Below are 17648 nucleotides of genomic sequence, written 5' to 3' on the forward strand. Positions count from 1 at the left end.
CATGACTGGCTCAGGGGGAGGCTGCACCATGACCGCTCAGGAGGAGCTGCACGCGCAGATGGGCGGGAGGGGACTGCATGCCGCCCCCAGCCCCAGCAGAGACACACCAGGGGTGGGAGCGTGCTCCGAGCGGCCGCAGTGCGACTCAGAGCATGCCCCCGGTGGGTGGCGGCAGCGGCCGGAGCAAAGCAGCCCCAGTCCAGATGCCTGGCAGCGGCTGGAGCAAAGCAGTCCAGGCCCCGAGTGCCTGGCAGTGGCAGGAGCAAAGCAGCCTGAGTTCTGGTGGGTGACGGTGGCAGCCGGAGTGAAGCAGCCCAGGTGCCGGAGGGAAGCTGGTGCTGGCAGCCACGGGAAGGAAGGCTTTTTATTGCACGAATCTTTGTGCATCGGGCCTCCGGTTCTATATAATAAAGAGCTAATATGCAAATGGCCGTCACGCCATAATGGCTCAGACACAACATTAGGGAGAGAGGAATGGGGACCAGCCAGGCTGTGGCCCGGGAGAGGGACAAGCCTCCCGCCCTGCGGTCCCAGGCGCCAGTGGCTGTGCCTGCGGCCTGGGAGAAGGACAAGCCGCCTGCCCCGCAGTCCTGGGCGGCTGTGGCTGGGACGAAGCCTCTCGCCCATGGTCCCCTGTGGCTGCAGCCGGCCAGAGGGAGGGAATCCTGGGTCCCAGGTGCGGGGCGAGGCAGAGGCGGTTAGGCCAGCAGGGGAGCAGTTAGGGGCGATCAGGCAGGCAGGCATAAGAGTTAGGGGTGATCAGGCAGGCAGGCAGGCAAGCGGTTAGAAGCCAGCGGTCCCAGATTGCTAGAGGCAGTCGGACATCCCCCAAGGGGTCCCAGATTGGAGAGGGTGCGAGCCAGGCTGAGGGGCCCCCCCCCCCCTTTGCATGAATTTCGTGCACCGGGCCTCTAGTTTTATACATCTACCAACACTATGAGTTCCATATTTTTTACATCCTCATCAGCACTTTGGTGTATTGCATATATTGTTTTGAGGTAGGGCTTTCCTGTCCACTTATACTAAATCTTTTGTAATTTGCTTGTATATATTTGCTTAATCTTTTTGGAGTGATTAACTCTTGCTCTGATGTTCCAGATGTTTTCATTTCCTTTTGCATTGTTTATACTCATGGGGGAGGGGCATATGGCTCAGTTGGTGGCATTGTTCCTTACACCAAAAGGTTGTGGTTTCAGTCCCTGGTTGGGGCACATATGGGAGGCAATGGATCGATGTTTCTCTCTCTCTCTCTCTCTCTCTCTCAAATCAATACATTTACTTGATACTAAAACTCTTCTATGGCTTTCAGCTTTCATCATGGTTAGGTTTTCCCCACTAAGATGATAAAAATAGATACCATGACCATGGCTGGGTAGCTCAGTTGGTTAGAGCATCCTCCCGATACACCAAGGTTGTGGGGTTTAATCTCCAATCAGGGCACATACAAGAACCAACCAATGAATGCATAAATAAGTAGAACAAGTTGATGTTTCTCTCTGTCTCTCTCTCTCTCTCAAATCAATACATTTTAAAAAAGATAGATACCGTGGTTCCCTTTAATTACTCTTGCAGTTTTATTTTTTTATACTTAAACTTGAAGTTAGAAATTGGTAGAGGTCCTTTGTTAATGTAACACTTATGGAGTACCTGTTGTGCTGTAGGAAGACATAGTGAGTGGAATATGCTCACTTATGCGTAGCTATCCACCCAACAAAAACAGTGGTGGTTTTGTTCTTTTAGCATGACTCCTAAGCATAAACCAATAACTTCATTTGGGGTTCCAATCATAGAAAGCAGTCTTTTTCAACTCAGAAGGAAAAACTGCAAAATTGGGACCTCAAGAGAGTGTTGTATATACAAAACCATATATGTATGCTGTATTTTATGGGTGATTTAAAGAGCTAAAGATTAATTTGGCAATATTTAGTTTTTGCTTTAGTACACACACTCTTAAATAGATGAGATTCTACTGTATATGAATATAGAAACAACATTTGTTACGTTTTGATATTCGCTAAATGTTTTCCATATTTAAGACTTAGCACAGCCGGCATGGCTCAGTGGTTGACGTCATCCTATGAACCAGGAGGTCATGGTTCGATTCTGGTCAGGGCACATGCCTAGGTTGCGAGCTCAGTCCCCATTGGTGGCGTGTAGAAGGCAGCTGATCAATAATTCTCTTTCACCATTGTTGTTTCTATCTCTCTTCCCCTCTCCATTCCTCTCTGCAATCAATAAAAATAATGTAAAAAAAATTTAAAAGGACTTAGATTTATTGAATTAACTTGTTCAAGAGTTAAAAATGTAGAAAGTGACATCACCTGTACAGGGTGGGGTAAAAGTAGGTTTATAATTGTTTATATGGAAAATAATACAATAATTAATAAATAATAATACAGGAATAAACTTTCAGGTTCTCACAAATGTAAGTCTACTTTTGCCCCATCCTGTATTTATAGCGAAGACTATCTGATCCCAGCAGTCCATTCCAGATGTTCATAATTTGATGCAGCAGATAAGATATATTCTGTAATATAAGTGGCCTTAAAAGTGCCATAGTCATAATATGGATAGTAGTGTCCTTTGTGGGCTAATCTGTCTACCCCTTAAATATAAATACCCCTTTTCACTCTACAATGCCTCTGGATGATCACAACTGCTTCCAAGGCGTTTTTTGTTTGTTGTTTCATTCAATAATTTAAAAAAATATTTTAAATGCCAACCCTCATGAGGTACTGGGCATACAAACAGTATAGTCCCTACTGTCACTGAAGCTTAAACTCTAATTAATAGGAAAGGGAGGTGTAAAGCCAGGACTAGGTTGGTGTTGATGGGAATGGAGAAAGTGGATATATTAATTATATAAGCATTTTGGGTATTGGGTTGATAGGGCCTGATGCATTGAAGAGGGAAGTATTAAAGATGACATTCAGGTTTCAGACATGAATGACTGAGGATAGTGATGAGGTAGTGCAAGGAAATAGAGTCACAGCTTTAGGGGAAAAGATAGTTTGAACATAATAAATGTGAGCAACTTGGGAGAATGAAGATAGGGTATTATTAAATAGATCTGTTAGAATGATTTGAACTGGATATAACATATTTGACATTTTGTTTAAAGATGGGTTGGATGAAATTGCCTGGGAGTGGAAAAGATTTCCTATGACTGAGTCCTGGCACCAAGTTCTAGCATTTGTATTAAATAGAATGAGAAACTAGCAAAAGCGTCTGAGAAAGGGCCAGGAAAAGTGGTGTATGAATTGCATAGTTTAAAGGGTTTCAAGAAACTAACAGTCGTTAACTGTGTTCAGATCTATTTAGAGCACTGAAAGGGGCAAATACCTCACCTTCATCCACTTAATTACTCCTGTTCAGTTCTTGAATTTAAGCATTACTTATCTGAATTAGGAGATTCTCCTTTTGATTCTACCATTATGTCCTCAACTTCTTCATTGTACTTGACTGCAATTGCCTGTTTACCTTGTTTTTCTTCATTAAACTCTTAAATTTCCATGAGGTCATGGAGCCTCATTTGTTCTGTTCAAACCTGTATTTACAGCTCCTGGCAATGGTGTCTTGCACCAAGAACACCTACATAAATAAATTTTGGCCCGACCAGCGTGGCTCAGTGGTTGAGTGTCGACCTGTGAACCAGAAGGTCACGGTTTGATTCCTGGTCAAAGCACATGCCCAGATTGCTGGCTCAATCCCCAGTGTGGGGCATGCAGGAGGCAGCCGATCAATGATGCTCTCTTATCATTAATATTTCTATCTCTCACTCTCCCTTCATCTCTAAAATCAATAAAAATATTTTTAAAAAAATAAATAAATTTTGGAGTGACTGAATAAAGTATCATTCTATGTTCTAACGTGGAAGAAATTCTTTATATCCAAAAGAACATTTTGTTTTGAAGAATATTTGTGGGAGATAAGGATGAAAGAGGAAACAAATAAAAATCACTGTTCATGCCCTGACCGGTTTGGCTCAGTGGATAGAGTGTCAGCCTGCGGACTGAAGGGTCCCAGGTTAGATTCCAGTCAATGGCATGTACCTGAGTTGCGGGCACATCCCCGGGGGCGGGGTGGGGGGGTGTTGCAGGAGGCAGCTGATTGATGTTTCTCTCTCATCAATGTTTCTGGCTCTCTATCCCTCTCCCTTCTGCTCTGTAAAGATTCAATAAAATATATTTTTTAAAAAATCACTTCATATAAACGTGTGCAGAAGAATACTAAAACATGGGTTGGAAGGAGATGAAATTCTATGTGGTAGTTAAATCGTGGGAGAGGGAGTGAAACAGAAAACATGCAAGAAGGGATTTAACTTGAAGGTTAAGTTCTTTTTTAAAAAGTTGGGAGCAAATATGACAGATTTAGGAATCGTAAAGTAACTTTTTTGTACTGTTAATGAAAGTGACCCAGGTTCCTAGTATAAGATTTGGAAAACAAAATATATCAAAAATAGCTCCCTGCCCTAACCAGTTTGGCTCAGTGGATAGAGCGTCGGCCTTCGGACTCGGGGGCCCCAGGTTCGATTCCGGTCAAGGGCATGTACCTTGGTTGCGGACACATCCCCAGTAGGGAGTGTGCAGGAGGCAGCTGATTGATGTCTCTCTCTCATCGATGTTTCTAACTCTCTATCCCTCTCCCTTCCTCTCTGTAAAAAATCAATAAAATATATTTTTTAAAAAAAATAGCTCCTTGCTCGGCTGTTTGTGGCTCAGTGATTGAGCGTCAGCCCATGAACCAGGAGGTCCTGATTCAATTCCTGGTCAGGGCACATGCCTGAGTTTTTGGGCTTGATCCCCAGTGGGGGCCATGCAGAAAGCAGCCAATCAGTGATTCTCTCTCATCATTGATGTTTCTAACCCCCAGTTTCTCTCTCTGAAATCAATAAAAACATGTTTTTTTAAAAAAATAATGGCTCCTCTATAATCCCACTATCCCAGAGATAATTAACATTTTTGATGTATTTTGTTTCCTATATATATTGCAATGCATATGCTTATAAAATATTTATTAAATTATTGTCATAGTTTGTATTCTACTTTTATTGAATGTTCAAAATGTTTTTTAATTTTTCTGTTGAAATATAACATGCATATAGAGAAGTGATCATTAGGATACAGTTGATTGATTTTTAAAAGCTGAACATAACGTTTCTATGGAGAAATTATTACTGAATTGGAGAAATAGGTGTCACAGAGGATATTGATTTTGAGCTACTGACACCAGTGTAGGCTAAGAATGCTAACTGGGGTAAATGGGAAATGCAGTAGAATGCAGGCAAATGCAAACACCCCAAATGTTTTAGGAGTTAGGATGTTAAATTTTTTTTGAGTTATTATAGGTGAGTGACAGAAAATAAGACTGGAACCAGTTTACAGAGAGCCTTTTGTGACAGCCAAACCGTGGGATAGAGTACTGAGAATATTTGCTGAAATTTAAAATGTATGTTTTTGTTTATAGGCACACAAGTCTCTGAATTTTGTTTCGACACTGCTTCAGATTACTATGTCAGAACAACTGGATTTACCTGTGAGACAAGCAGGCAAGTTTCCTGAATTATTTTCTTGAGTGTATGTAAATATCTTGTTTAAAAGGTTTACGGTTGAATAGCAGAAATATCCTGGATGGCCCATCAGTGATTTTCTTCCCTGAAAATCGGTTTACCCTTATGTGTTTACTGCAAACTGCAGGTGCTTTGATATTTGGTGGCAGAGTTTAATTGAAAGGAATGTAGTATTTCATTGCATTAAAAGAGAAGTGGGAAAGAGAAATGGATGGGGTTTATTAAAAGACTCTTTGCTGCCCTAGCTGGTTTGGCTCAGTGGATAGAGCATCAGCCTGTGGACTAAAGGGTCCCTGGTTCGATTCTGGTCAAGGGCACCTTGGTTGCAGGCTCCATCCCCAACCAATTGATGTGTCTCTCTCATATTGATATTTCTCTCTGTCTCCCCTCTCCCAGTCTCTCTAAAAACACCAATGGAGAAAATATCCTCAGGTGAGGATTAACAACAACACAAAAAGATTCTTTGTTTATGTGATTGTACCTTACAGCTACTTGCTTTTACTGTTCATTACAACACTTTAAAAAGTACTATTTCTTAGTTCAGATTTTAGCGAGATATTGAGCAATTCCTTCAGTATCAAAGTCTGAAAATGTGGCACACTACTTCTGATATTATGTTAGTCTGCAAAATAATGGATTTATATGTTCATGTTTTATTTACTTACAGATATATAAATTTCATAGGAAATATAAAATACTAATAATTTCATCATTCTAGAAAAACAATTTATAATTTATATTCTGGTGTTATTTCTTACCGTTTTTCCATTACACCAATTTTGTTTTGTTTTTTAAAAAAGGGTGTTTTTCTTTCTTTAGTGCAGGGGTGGGGAACCTTTTTTCTGCCAAGGGACATTTAGATATTTATAACATCATTCATACAGGCTATACAGAATTACCAACTTAAAAATTAGCCTGCTATATTTGGTCAAAAATTTAATTAACTCACCCCTAATGACTTGACAGGGCCAGACCAAATGATTTCGTGGGCCTTTTATGGCTCGATGGCCAGACATCCCACACCCCTGCTTTAAATGTATAGTAAGCATTTGCCTTTTCTTACATAATGTTAGTCTTAAAAGTTATATTCACTGTAATGTGCCATATGCAGTAAACTATTTCTCAATTGTTAGGATTTGATCTCAGGTCTGTTCATTAACAGATGAATTTCCAGTGCCTAAAATATTGCCTGACACATTGAAGATACTCAGTAAATAAATGAATGAATATAATGTAATTGCTTTATGGTTAAAAAAAAAATAAGTTGGTATATAAGTTACACAATAATGGAACCTTTTTAAAAATATATTTTTATTGATTTCAGAGAGGAAGGGGGAGGGAGAGAGAGAAATAGAAACATCAATAATGAGAGAGAATCATTGCTTGGCTGCTTCCTGCATGCCCCCTACTGGAGATCGAGCCTGCAACCTGGGTATGTGCCCTTGACTGGAATCGAACCTGGGGCCCTTCAGTCTGCAGGCCGACGCTCTATTCACTGAGCCAAACCAGCTAGGGCAATGGAACCTTTTTTGTACCTAGAAAATGCAGTAATTAACTGGGTCCTGATCAGCAGTGAATCTTTTTTTTTTATTTTAATATTTTTTATTGATTTCAGAGAGGAAGAGAATGATAGAAATATCAATTATGGCAGAGAATCATTGATTGGCTGCCTCCTGCACACCTCTCAACTGGGGATCCAGCCTGCAACCTGGGCATGTGTCCTGACCAGGAATCGAACCAGAAACCTCCTGGTTCATAGGTTGATGCTCAACCATTGAGCAACACCAGCTGGGCCAGTGAATCTTTTTATAAATTTCTAATTAAATAGAAAAATTTGCTTTGATTATTTTAACTGTCATTTCTTTGTTTTGCTAACAAAGTTGACATTTTCCCCATTTGGTTATTTTTTTATATAAGAATCTTTGCCTTTAAATCTCAGTTTTTATTAATATGTTGGAAGTGTTTGGCATTTAGGGGGATCTTAACACATTTTAGAGACTTCATTATGTTAGTGTGTGTTATGTGGCTCTGATTCCTGGTCACCCTATGAACAAGGGAGGTACACAATATCCCATCCTCAACAGCCCTTGCACAGTTCATATAGAAGTGTGCCTAGGGCTTCTTTTATGGAGTCAATCCATCTCATATTTATTCTTCCTTTTTTTCTTGGTGCCTCATATTTTTCCCAGCATTATTATCTTTTCCAATGAACCATGCCTTCTTATGATGTGCCAAAAGTAGAACAGCTTCAGTTTTGTCATTTTTGTCTCCAGTGATGTTTCAGGCTTAATTTGCTCTAGGATTCACTTGTCTTTCTGGTAGTCCAGGGTATCTGTAGAATAAAATTAAATGTTCCTAGGAAGGTTTTTGTTTAGTATTACAAAAACAGAAGCAACGAAACTATGGAATTGGTAAAATACATAATCATTCTTTGTTGTTTTTGTTTGTTTAAAGTATTACATATGTCTCATTTTTCCCCATTGACCCCACCCAGCCACTCCCACCCCCGAGGGCAAGCCCCCAGTGTCTGTGTCCATTGGTTATGCTAATATGCATGTGTACAAGTCCTTTGGTTGATCTCTAAACGCCCCTGCTCCCTTGCCCCTTGTCTCTGGATCTATTTTTGTTTATCAGTTTGTGTTGATCATTATATCCCACATACGAGTAAGATCATGTGATATTTATCTTTCTCAGACTGGCTTATTTCGCTTAGCATAATGCTCTCCAGTTCCATCCATGCTGTTGCAAATGGTAAAAGTTCCTTCTTTTTTATAGCAGCGTAGTATTCCATTGTGTCGATCTTCCACAGTTTTTTTAATCCATTCATCTGCTGATGGGCACTTAGGCTGTTTCCAAATCTTAGCTATTGTAAATTATGCTGCTGTGATCATAGGGGTGCATATATCCTTTCTGATTGGTGTTTCTTTTTTCTTGGGATAGTCCTAGAAGTGGGATCACTGGGTCAAATGGGAGTTCCATTTTTAACTTTTTGAGGAAACTCCATACTGTCTTCCACAGTGGCACAGTGGCTGTGCATTCCCACCAGCAGTGCACGAGTGTTCTTTTTCTCCGCATCCTCTCCAGCACTTGTCGTTTGTTGATTTGTTGATGATAGCCAGTCTGACAGGTGTGAGATGGTACCTCATTGTTGTTTTGATTTGCAGCTCTTGGGTGATGAGTGACTTTGAGCTCGTTTTCGTATGTCTTGGCCTTCTGTATGTCCTCTTTTGAAAAGTGTCTATTTAGGTCCTTTGTCCATTTTTTATTGGATTGTTCATAGTCATTCTTTTAAAAGTTACATCATTGTAATAATTGAATGATACTCTGTAGTGTGTGGTACTTTGTAGTTTCATCTACTAGACTTTGAAAGATTCTGTCTTTATAGTTGTAGTGGAGTTCTTACATTCTGGATGGAGTAGATCAGTGGTTCCCAACCTTCTGGCCCTTTAAATACAGTTCCTCATGTTGTGACCCAACCATAAAATTATTTTCGTTGCTACTTCATAATTGTAATGTTGCTACTGTTATGAATCTTAATGTAAATATCTTGTATGCAGGATGGTCTTAGGCGACCCCTATGAAAGGGTCGTTTGACCGCCAAAGGGGTCGCGACCCACAGGTTGAGAACCGCTGGAGTGGACTGAATCATGAGATTTTTTGCAGTGCAGTTCTCACATGTTGGACCAGTCAACTTTTAATATACCAAATCAACACGTTTTACAAATAAGTATCTATACCCCATTCCTTTGTGCATAACAGTAGAAGGAAATATTGTATCAAACTCTTATTTTGGTCTGTGTTCTGTTTTGGAGCTAAAGAATCAAAATTCTAGTAGTAGTATTAATCTGAAATATATCAGTCCCAAATACTGAGTCAGTGTTTACTGTAGATGTATTTTACCTTAAAACTTTTGTTGAAGGGTATTTTAATATGTAGTCTTAAACTTTTTAAAAATATTATAACGTGTATTTTAATTTCCTTTTCCTATACATTTGTGATTTAGGATTCCCTCTCCCTATTCATCCACTCTACTCCCTTCATTTGGGGGGGGGGGGGAATAAAAAGAGTGCTGGATAAAAAGCATTGTTAGTGGTCTAGTTTATTCAAGTTAATTAGCAATGAACATTATAGCAGTTTGCTAGCTGACAGAAATAATATGTAATTTTGAACACAGCAAATTCTCCCATAAAAATAACATGAATTTGAAGCAGTGTGATTGTGGTGTATGATTGAAGTGCTTAGATTTGTAGACTAAGATTCTTTACATACTATAATTTTTCTATGATAAAAATAACCTTTGTGTGTGTCTTAGTTGGGCTGCTGTAACAGAATACCATACACAGGGTGGCTTATAAATGGAAATTTCTTTCTCACAGTTCTGCAGGCTGAGAAGTCCCAAGATTAAGGCACTAGCATATTTGGTATCTGCTGAGGATCCACTTTTTGGTTCATAGAACCTCAGATAGTAGGAAGGGGGAGCAAGTTCTCTAGGGTCTCTATTATTAAGAGCATTAATCTCATTCATGAGGACAGAGTCCCCAGTCATGTACCAAAGGCCTTAATGGCATCACATTGGGGATTAGGATTTCAATCTGAATTTTGGGGGCCACAAACATTAACTCTGTAGCAGTGATACTAGTTGTAGAAGCGCTATTGGTGTGTATAGGTGGTTTTATCTTTAGAGACTTCATTTAGAAAACTAACTTGTTAAAATTACTCTAAATAGCTTTCCTACAGAAATTAGGATAAAAATTGTTATGAATAAATGTGATGTAAAAGGTCTTAACAGTTTAATTTATATTGTGTTTACTCGCAAAGTTATCTTAGTCTCTGTTTAATAAAAACATTATAGATGACTACTGTAGCTAATTATTAAATTTGTGTTTATTATCAACTTTTAAAATAAATGTGTTTTATTTTTGAAAGGATAGTGTTACAACAATGGTTGGTCTGAAAGAAAAAAATGGAAGTGTGGACATTTATAAGGGATATTCTCAGTGCTTTCATAGTAAATACTCCTTTGTCAAATTAATCTCTACCCCTGGATAGATAACTCGGTTGATTAGAACATTGTCCTGATACACCAAGATTGTGGGTTCAGTCCCCGACCAGGGAACATACAAGAATTAACCAATGAATGCACAGATAAGTGGGACAAGAAATCATTGTTTTTCTCTCTTTCTCTCTCTCAAATAATTTTTATTATTTTGTTGTTGTTGTTAATCCTCACCTAAGGATTTCCATTGAATTTTTAGAAAGAGTGGAAGAGAGCGGAAAAGACAGAGAAACATCAATGTGAGAGAAATACATCTATTGGTTGCCTCCTGCACAAACCCTGACCAGGTCCCGGGCCGGGGAGGAGCCTGCAACCAGGTACATGCCCTTGACCGGAATCGAACACGGGACCCTTTGGTCTGCAGTGCTCTAGCCACTGAGCCAAACCGGCTAGGGCTCAAATCATTTTAAAAAATTCATCTATATTTTAGGTGTTATCTATTTGAAGAATATGATAACGCAGTATTGGCCAGATCGCGAGACAGCACCACGGGATATATCCCCTTATACTATTCCAGAAGAAGATCGACATTGTATTCGAGAAAATATTGTAGAGGCCATTATCCACTCTCCTGAGCTCATCAGGTATTTACATATATACATATATATATACATATACATACATTTGTATTTTTTAAAGCTTATCCATTTTTGCAGGTATATAATTTGTGGGGTTTTGGCAGGGGGAAGGAGGTAGGGGAGTCATTTCAGAAAACTTTAACAAATGCTATTACAGGAGAATTTGTTTTATTTTTGTATTGCGATTAAATTTTACATTTATAAAATCAATAACTTAAACTTCATGTAAAACTTGTGAAATACATTGTGATCAGATGAAAGGAGGTAAAGAAAACTATAGAATGTTGTCATGTAATTTATATCATAGTCTTTTGATCTTTGAAATAGTAGGAACTGTTAAGTTTTTGCTCAGTAACTAATTTTTGTCTAAACAGACATAAAAAGTTGTGGGGTTTTTTTAGTTAATAAAATTTTATCTAGGTAGCATTTCTTCCTTCTTATTGTTTATTTTTTGACTTTTAGGGTACAGCTTACTACGTGCATTCATCATATCATCAAACATGATTACCCAAGCCGCTGGACTGCCATTGTGGACAAAATTGGCTTTTATCTTCAGTCTGATAACAGTGCTTATTGGCTAGGAATTCTTCTTTGCCTTTATCAGCTTGTGAAAAATTATGAGTAAGTGTCTCTTTCAATTCCTATATAGTTTTGAGAAGTGGGCAAGTTTGGAAATTTTATACATTAAAATTAGTGAATTATGTTATTTGAATTCAGTGTTTTCTTTTTGAAATAGCATTCTTATTTTATTTCTGTAGTATCCTCTGTTCATTCAACTAATAAACTACTTGTGCCCTTTTTTCTTAATCATATGTTTCCCTATTCATTTTTTAAAATATGTTTTTATTTCAGAGAAGGGAGAGGGAAAGATAGAAACATCAATAATGAGGGAGAGTCATTGATCGGCTGCCTCCTGCATGCCCCCGACTGGGGATCGAACCTGCAACCTGGGCTTGTGCCCTGGCCAGGAATTGAACTGGGACCACCTGGTTCATAGGTTGATGCTCAACCACTGAGCCAAGCCAGGCGGGCTTGTTTCCTATTCAAAAACTGAGTTAGCGCTAACTCTTCAATATGGGCAAATAAAGGCTTTTTTAAAATGTGAAGTGAATCAGAGTACATTGAGCATTAGAACTCTATTCTGGCTTTCTGTGAATCTTTATCTTAATTTAGGATCTTGATAACTTACAAGAACCTATCTCTAACTCTTTAAGAAGAATATGTTGGAATTTCACATGACTAGTTTTAATTATTGTGTTTTGAGGGAATCACAATCACCTATTTCAGTGTTTGCATATTTGAGCAAATTATAGTTCCTATCAGTATCAGTAAGACATTGTTTTAGACCAAGGAATCATCTTAGATCTGGGTTTAGGGATCAGGAAAGAAAAAGCCTAACCTTGGAAGTTGAGGTATATAGCACTAAAAGTAGTAAGTCAAATGTAAAAGGGGTTTTCTCTAGTGGTGTGGTGAAAATAATGAAATTGATAGGCACATTAAAGTTTCGACATTAGAAAATTATGAGGAAGGATTGAAGAACACTTACACCATGACGGTGGCTTTATTTCCAGTCCTAAAAGCTACACAGATGCCATTGTGAGCCCTTTAATTCTAGGGCTTCTATTTAGCCTATGATACCCTTTTGGGTCCCAATTCAAAGTAGCTCATGAACTGCTGCTTTTGTTCTGAGCAGGAGAGAAATATACCATTTACAGCATTGGTACTGGTGTTTTCTTGTGTTTCCACCAGCTACCCATCTTTCTGCTAAGGAATGTTCCAGCTGTTGCTCCAACCTCTGTCAGAGTGCCAGTTGTAGTTCTGGTAAGTGAGTGACTAAAATGAGAGAGAATTACAATAATAAGCTGTCGTTGTCTGAGGAAGTTCAAGTCTCTCCTATCCTATAATATTAGCAGGAGAGAATTTGACAGGGATTTTTAAAAATGGGAGACAGGAGGCTGCTGCAATATTGGATTTCCAGTTCATTTTCAGCCAGTGTTTGTGGAGCACAAGGTGTTCACAAGGGATCTGTGTGGACTGAAGCAGTTCTAAGAAAATTCATGGAGAAATTGGAAGTTGTGGTGGCCTTCAGGAGCATAGATCCTCAGGAAAAACTTGTCAGTTGAAGGAGCACAGAAGGAGCATTTGAAGAGGAAGGCATGTCATACTATATGGAATAGTGTGAACAAAAAGAAAGGTACAGAGGTGGAAATGAGATACTGTCTTTAGTGGGTAGTTAGGAGACTACTATGGTATGAATACTTTCTGTTGAGAATTTGGGGGTAGTTTTGGACTTTTAAATTGGAACTGTGTTAAAGAGGGTTTTGAATGTCATGATGGGAAATTTGTATGTGATATTTTAGATACTGACGAACCATTGAAGGTTTTTGTATTTTATTTTTTTTAACAAAAGTTATGGGCTAGTATTTAAGTATTTTCTATCAACATAGCTCACCAGATGGACACACTGTAGCCTTGTAGTCAGCTTTTATTGGTGTCACATTTTCACATATTCAGGAACTTTCGGGTCTTATGGAAAGTGCAAATGGCTTCCTTTTATATAAATTGTTATATTGACTCAGAAATGGAGGGATAACCTTTTCAATTGTGTTCTCAGCAGATAATCGGTCAGTTTTATTGTTTAACAGTCTCAGTTATTATTTGTGTGAACATTTCTCTTGCTATTTTTTATTCTTGGCAGTTGACCTCAGTTCTCATTTTCCCCAATGAATAGCTAAAAAAAATCTAGCCTTTTAAGAGTGTCTACCTTTACCTTTTAAAAAGGTGCTCAGATATGCAATTCTTAAATACATTTCCCTTCTTCAAAAAGTCTACCAGTAGATAAAACAATTCTGGTAAAAGAAAGCCTATTTAAAGCCTTTTAAATAACCTAATTTAAAAATTCAATGTTTAAAATTTCTTTTTTGAAATAAAGCATCAAACTTTTTAATAATACAGTTAAAATGCTAAAGAATCTGTATGTGAAAATATCTTAGTTAGGTCAGCAATGCTTTACACATAATCTTGGAGCAAAAAGTGATTCAGAATTCAGGAGTTTTTTGGATTTTAGAAAGATTCACATAATAAATGTTATGTAATGTTCCTAGAAATCTGTACTAGCACTCAATAGTATTATTACTGTATTAGCAATGAAGTATGTGAATAGTCTCTCCAAATGGAATAAATGAAATCATAAATAGCCTGTTGAGGTCGGTTTTTGTTGCCAGATGAGTTATTTTAAAAAAACTTTTGGTTTATAATGCTTTTAGAGTATTTTTACGTTATAGATGCCACTCTGTGTTAATACTCTTGGTATATAAATTACTTAAGGATGATGATAATATGATTGCTTTTATATCTATCAGCTGTTAAGTTTAAAAGCAAACCATTGTACCTCCTCAGTTATACAGTATTCAGAATTAGAAATAGCATAGTGAAGTGGTTAACAGTACAAACCGTGGTTCTTGACTGTTAAGGTTCATTCCTAGATGTGTATACTGGGAAAGATATCTAACTTGTCTATGCCTCAGTTTCTTTAGCTATAGAAAAGAGGATACTAATGGGGCCTTAAAGATTAGACCTCATGATAATGCTGAGTAAATTTTAGATATCCTATTATTATTTGAGGTTTTTCTAAAGTTGCTTTTGGTTACATAGTAGGTTTTTCTTCTATTTGCTTATATTTGTGTGAACAGACCAGTAGTTTAAATTGATATGTTGTCTAAATAAAATTGTAAAATAAATTCTTATAGAAATAGTTTGTATTCTTACCTAAAGGTACAAGAAACCAGAGGAACGGACTCCATTGGTAGCAGCAATGCAGCATTTCCTGCCAGTGCTAAAGGACCGTTTTATTCAGCTTCTTTCTGATCAGTCTGATCAGTCTGTTCTCATTCAGAAACAAATTTTTAAGATCTTCTATGCTCTTGTTCAGGTAATTTTTATAAAGCAATTTTTAAGTATAAAAAGTCAGTGTATCTAGATTAAGAGAATGATTTGCTAGTCAAATATAAGTTGCCAAAATTATAAATATGTTAAAAGTTCTAACCAAGCATACTTACCCAAATATACAAACAAATCTAATAAATCTTAAATTATAAGTGATCAATCTTAAGTTCTCTTAAACCATCCAACACTATTTACAAAATTAGTAAATTTTTCTTGTACCTTTTACAAGTTTGAAAATAAACATCTAACAAGTACTCTGATAATCCACATATACATAGATTGTCCCAATAACTACAAAATCTATTCTTAGGCTTATGTTACACAAAAATACAAATACTGTGGGCTTGACTAGCACATAATGAGCCTCATTATTTTTGTATTTTGTCCTAATAAATCTTTTTGGGACAATGTTATAGGCTAAGGAAATGGTTGTGTCTCTATTTTCAGTGGCGGGTAATTAGTTAAGAAACAGAGGTGTTTTTTTTAATCAGGATTAAAATTCTTGTTCTTTTTATGCCATATAGCCATAAAAGGATTCATTTCATCTACCAGGACTTTTGGTTCAATTCATGCCTTTCTTACTTTTTAAATTGCATTTAAATATACCTATGACTTGACCTTCACTGAAATTATAACTGTCTCATTCCATTGTTTGGTTGGATTTTGCACGTCTTTGCTAGATCTTTAAAGACAATATCCTAAACCTAAGGGCACTTTAATACCACCATTCCATTTGACTCGTTATGCAATTTTTTTTAAAGTGATTTAAATAGACAATGTTAGTACTGCTTCTATTCCCCATCTTTTAGATTAAAAATAAGTTATTTTTGTAAATTATTTTAGGGCATAGGATAGAATGTTTATCATTGCAATGAATTTTTTGAGATTAGCATACCATGTATAAAAGTTTTGCCCCTTCTTACTTGTGAAAATGTCCTAAAATCCTAAATAGGATATTGATTTTATAAGCCGGTTAAGAGATAGGATTTATTCCAGGAATGCAAGAATGGATCAACAGTAAGAAATCAGTTTTGTGGTTAATTCTTATATGGAAAGAGGATGTCATTCCTGGTTTAAGTAAATTCTAAGAATCCTGGAATCGAAATTTCCTTGACTTGATAAAAAAATGTTCACTAGAAATCCACAATAAATATCATCCCTTATGGTGAAAATGGAATATATTCCCAGTAATTTGCCAATAAGACAAGGATGCCACTGTCATTGCCACAATTCCCCAGTGTAGGTAACTAATCAAATTTGCCTATGTACAAAAAACAAGAAATATGTATTGAAGGAAATACTTTTTGTAGGTTTTGTGAAGAATAAAAGGAAGTGAAATTCTCTTTTGTAAGGATTTTAAATATAATTAATTTTTATTTTAATTTAGTATACACTACCACTGGAGCTGATAAACCAACAGAACCTGACAGACTGGATAGAAATTTTAAAGACTGTTGTAAACAGAGATGTACCTAATGTAAGTCTATATTCTCTTATATTACTACAAATAAATATTTAGTTATCTTTTGAGAATTTTAACTGCCATTTCCTGTAACATTCTTTATAAGCTTACGTAGTTGACTATGCAAATTTTTCGAGACAGACAAAATTTAATTGTTTACATATGTGCATATACAAAGTAAAAATTTGTAAAGGGTTATTTTATATATTGTTTAAATGTTTATATATCTGTTAATTTCATCCTAATTCTTCTGTTTCTTATCTTCTCAGTCTTGAATTAAGAGCTTATAACATGTATCACCTCACATAGTTATAAATTTTTTTCTTACATAAACTTTTAAGATCTCTTCTCTTAGCAACCTTCACATATATAATACTGTATTGTTAACTATCATCATCATGCTATACATTACATTTCCAGAACTTATAACTGGAAATTTGTGCCTTTTGACCACCTTCCTAATGATTACTGTGGTAATCGTTTCACAATATATACATACACGGTGTCCCAAAAAAATGTATATACACTGAGTGATTATAAAATCAGTGTTTATTGACATACAGTTCATTTTCAAACTTCAAACAGAATTTACAGAAATGAATAATTTTTTTGGTTAGTGCCTCTTTTCAAACTGATGACCATTCATTGGTCCAGGCACTGCTAATACTGTGAAGCAGTGGAATCTCAGACTTTAAGAATCCTTTAGTTGGGCATTTGTGCACCCTTAATTTTTTAACTGTTTACAGTTTTGTACCTAACTTTATCTTTTATGTATTCCCTTAAAAGTCTAGTGGACTTTAGGATAAATTTTCTTTGTTTAAAGCTTCGTCTGGCTTTGCCCATTATTTCAAATCAGTTATACCTGAAAAGGAATGAAAATTGAGTTATCAGCTGTTAAAGGGTGTATACTTTTTTTGGAACAGCCTATATATATATCAAATCATTATGTTATATACCTTAAACTAATACAATATTACATATAAATTATATATATTTTTTAAAGTCCATAGCTAAATTTTTAGCCTAATAATTTGCAGA

The 17648-nt window shown here is 36.8% G+C and overlaps 1 protein-coding gene across 4 annotated transcripts in view; it reads left to right on the forward strand.

The window, feature by feature from the left end:
• IPO7 (importin 7) overlaps positions 1-17648 on the forward strand; it is a 70996-nt gene that overhangs the window by 18009 nt on the left and 35339 nt on the right. For 3 of the 4 annotated variants that reach the window (XM_014545855.1, XM_005873958.2, XM_014545854.1), the window contains 5 exons: positions 5467-5548; positions 11056-11209; positions 11666-11824; positions 14978-15134; positions 16536-16625. In XM_014545855.1, coding sequence (XP_014401341.1) covers positions 5512-5548; positions 11056-11209; positions 11666-11824; positions 14978-15134; positions 16536-16625 — 597 coding nt within the window. In that variant the 5' untranslated portion in view covers positions 5467-5511. Of the gene's footprint in view, positions 1-5466; positions 5549-11055; positions 11210-11665; positions 11825-12952; positions 13025-14977; positions 15135-16535; positions 16626-17648 lie in introns of those variants that run through there. The other variant, XM_014545856.1, reaches the window with a different exon arrangement.

The sequence above is a fragment of the Myotis brandtii genome, unplaced genomic scaffold (genome assembly GCF_000412655.1).
Source record: "Myotis brandtii unplaced genomic scaffold, ASM41265v1 scaffold422, whole genome shotgun sequence".
NCBI classification, from domain to species: domain Eukaryota; kingdom Metazoa; phylum Chordata; class Mammalia; order Chiroptera; family Vespertilionidae; genus Myotis; species Myotis brandtii.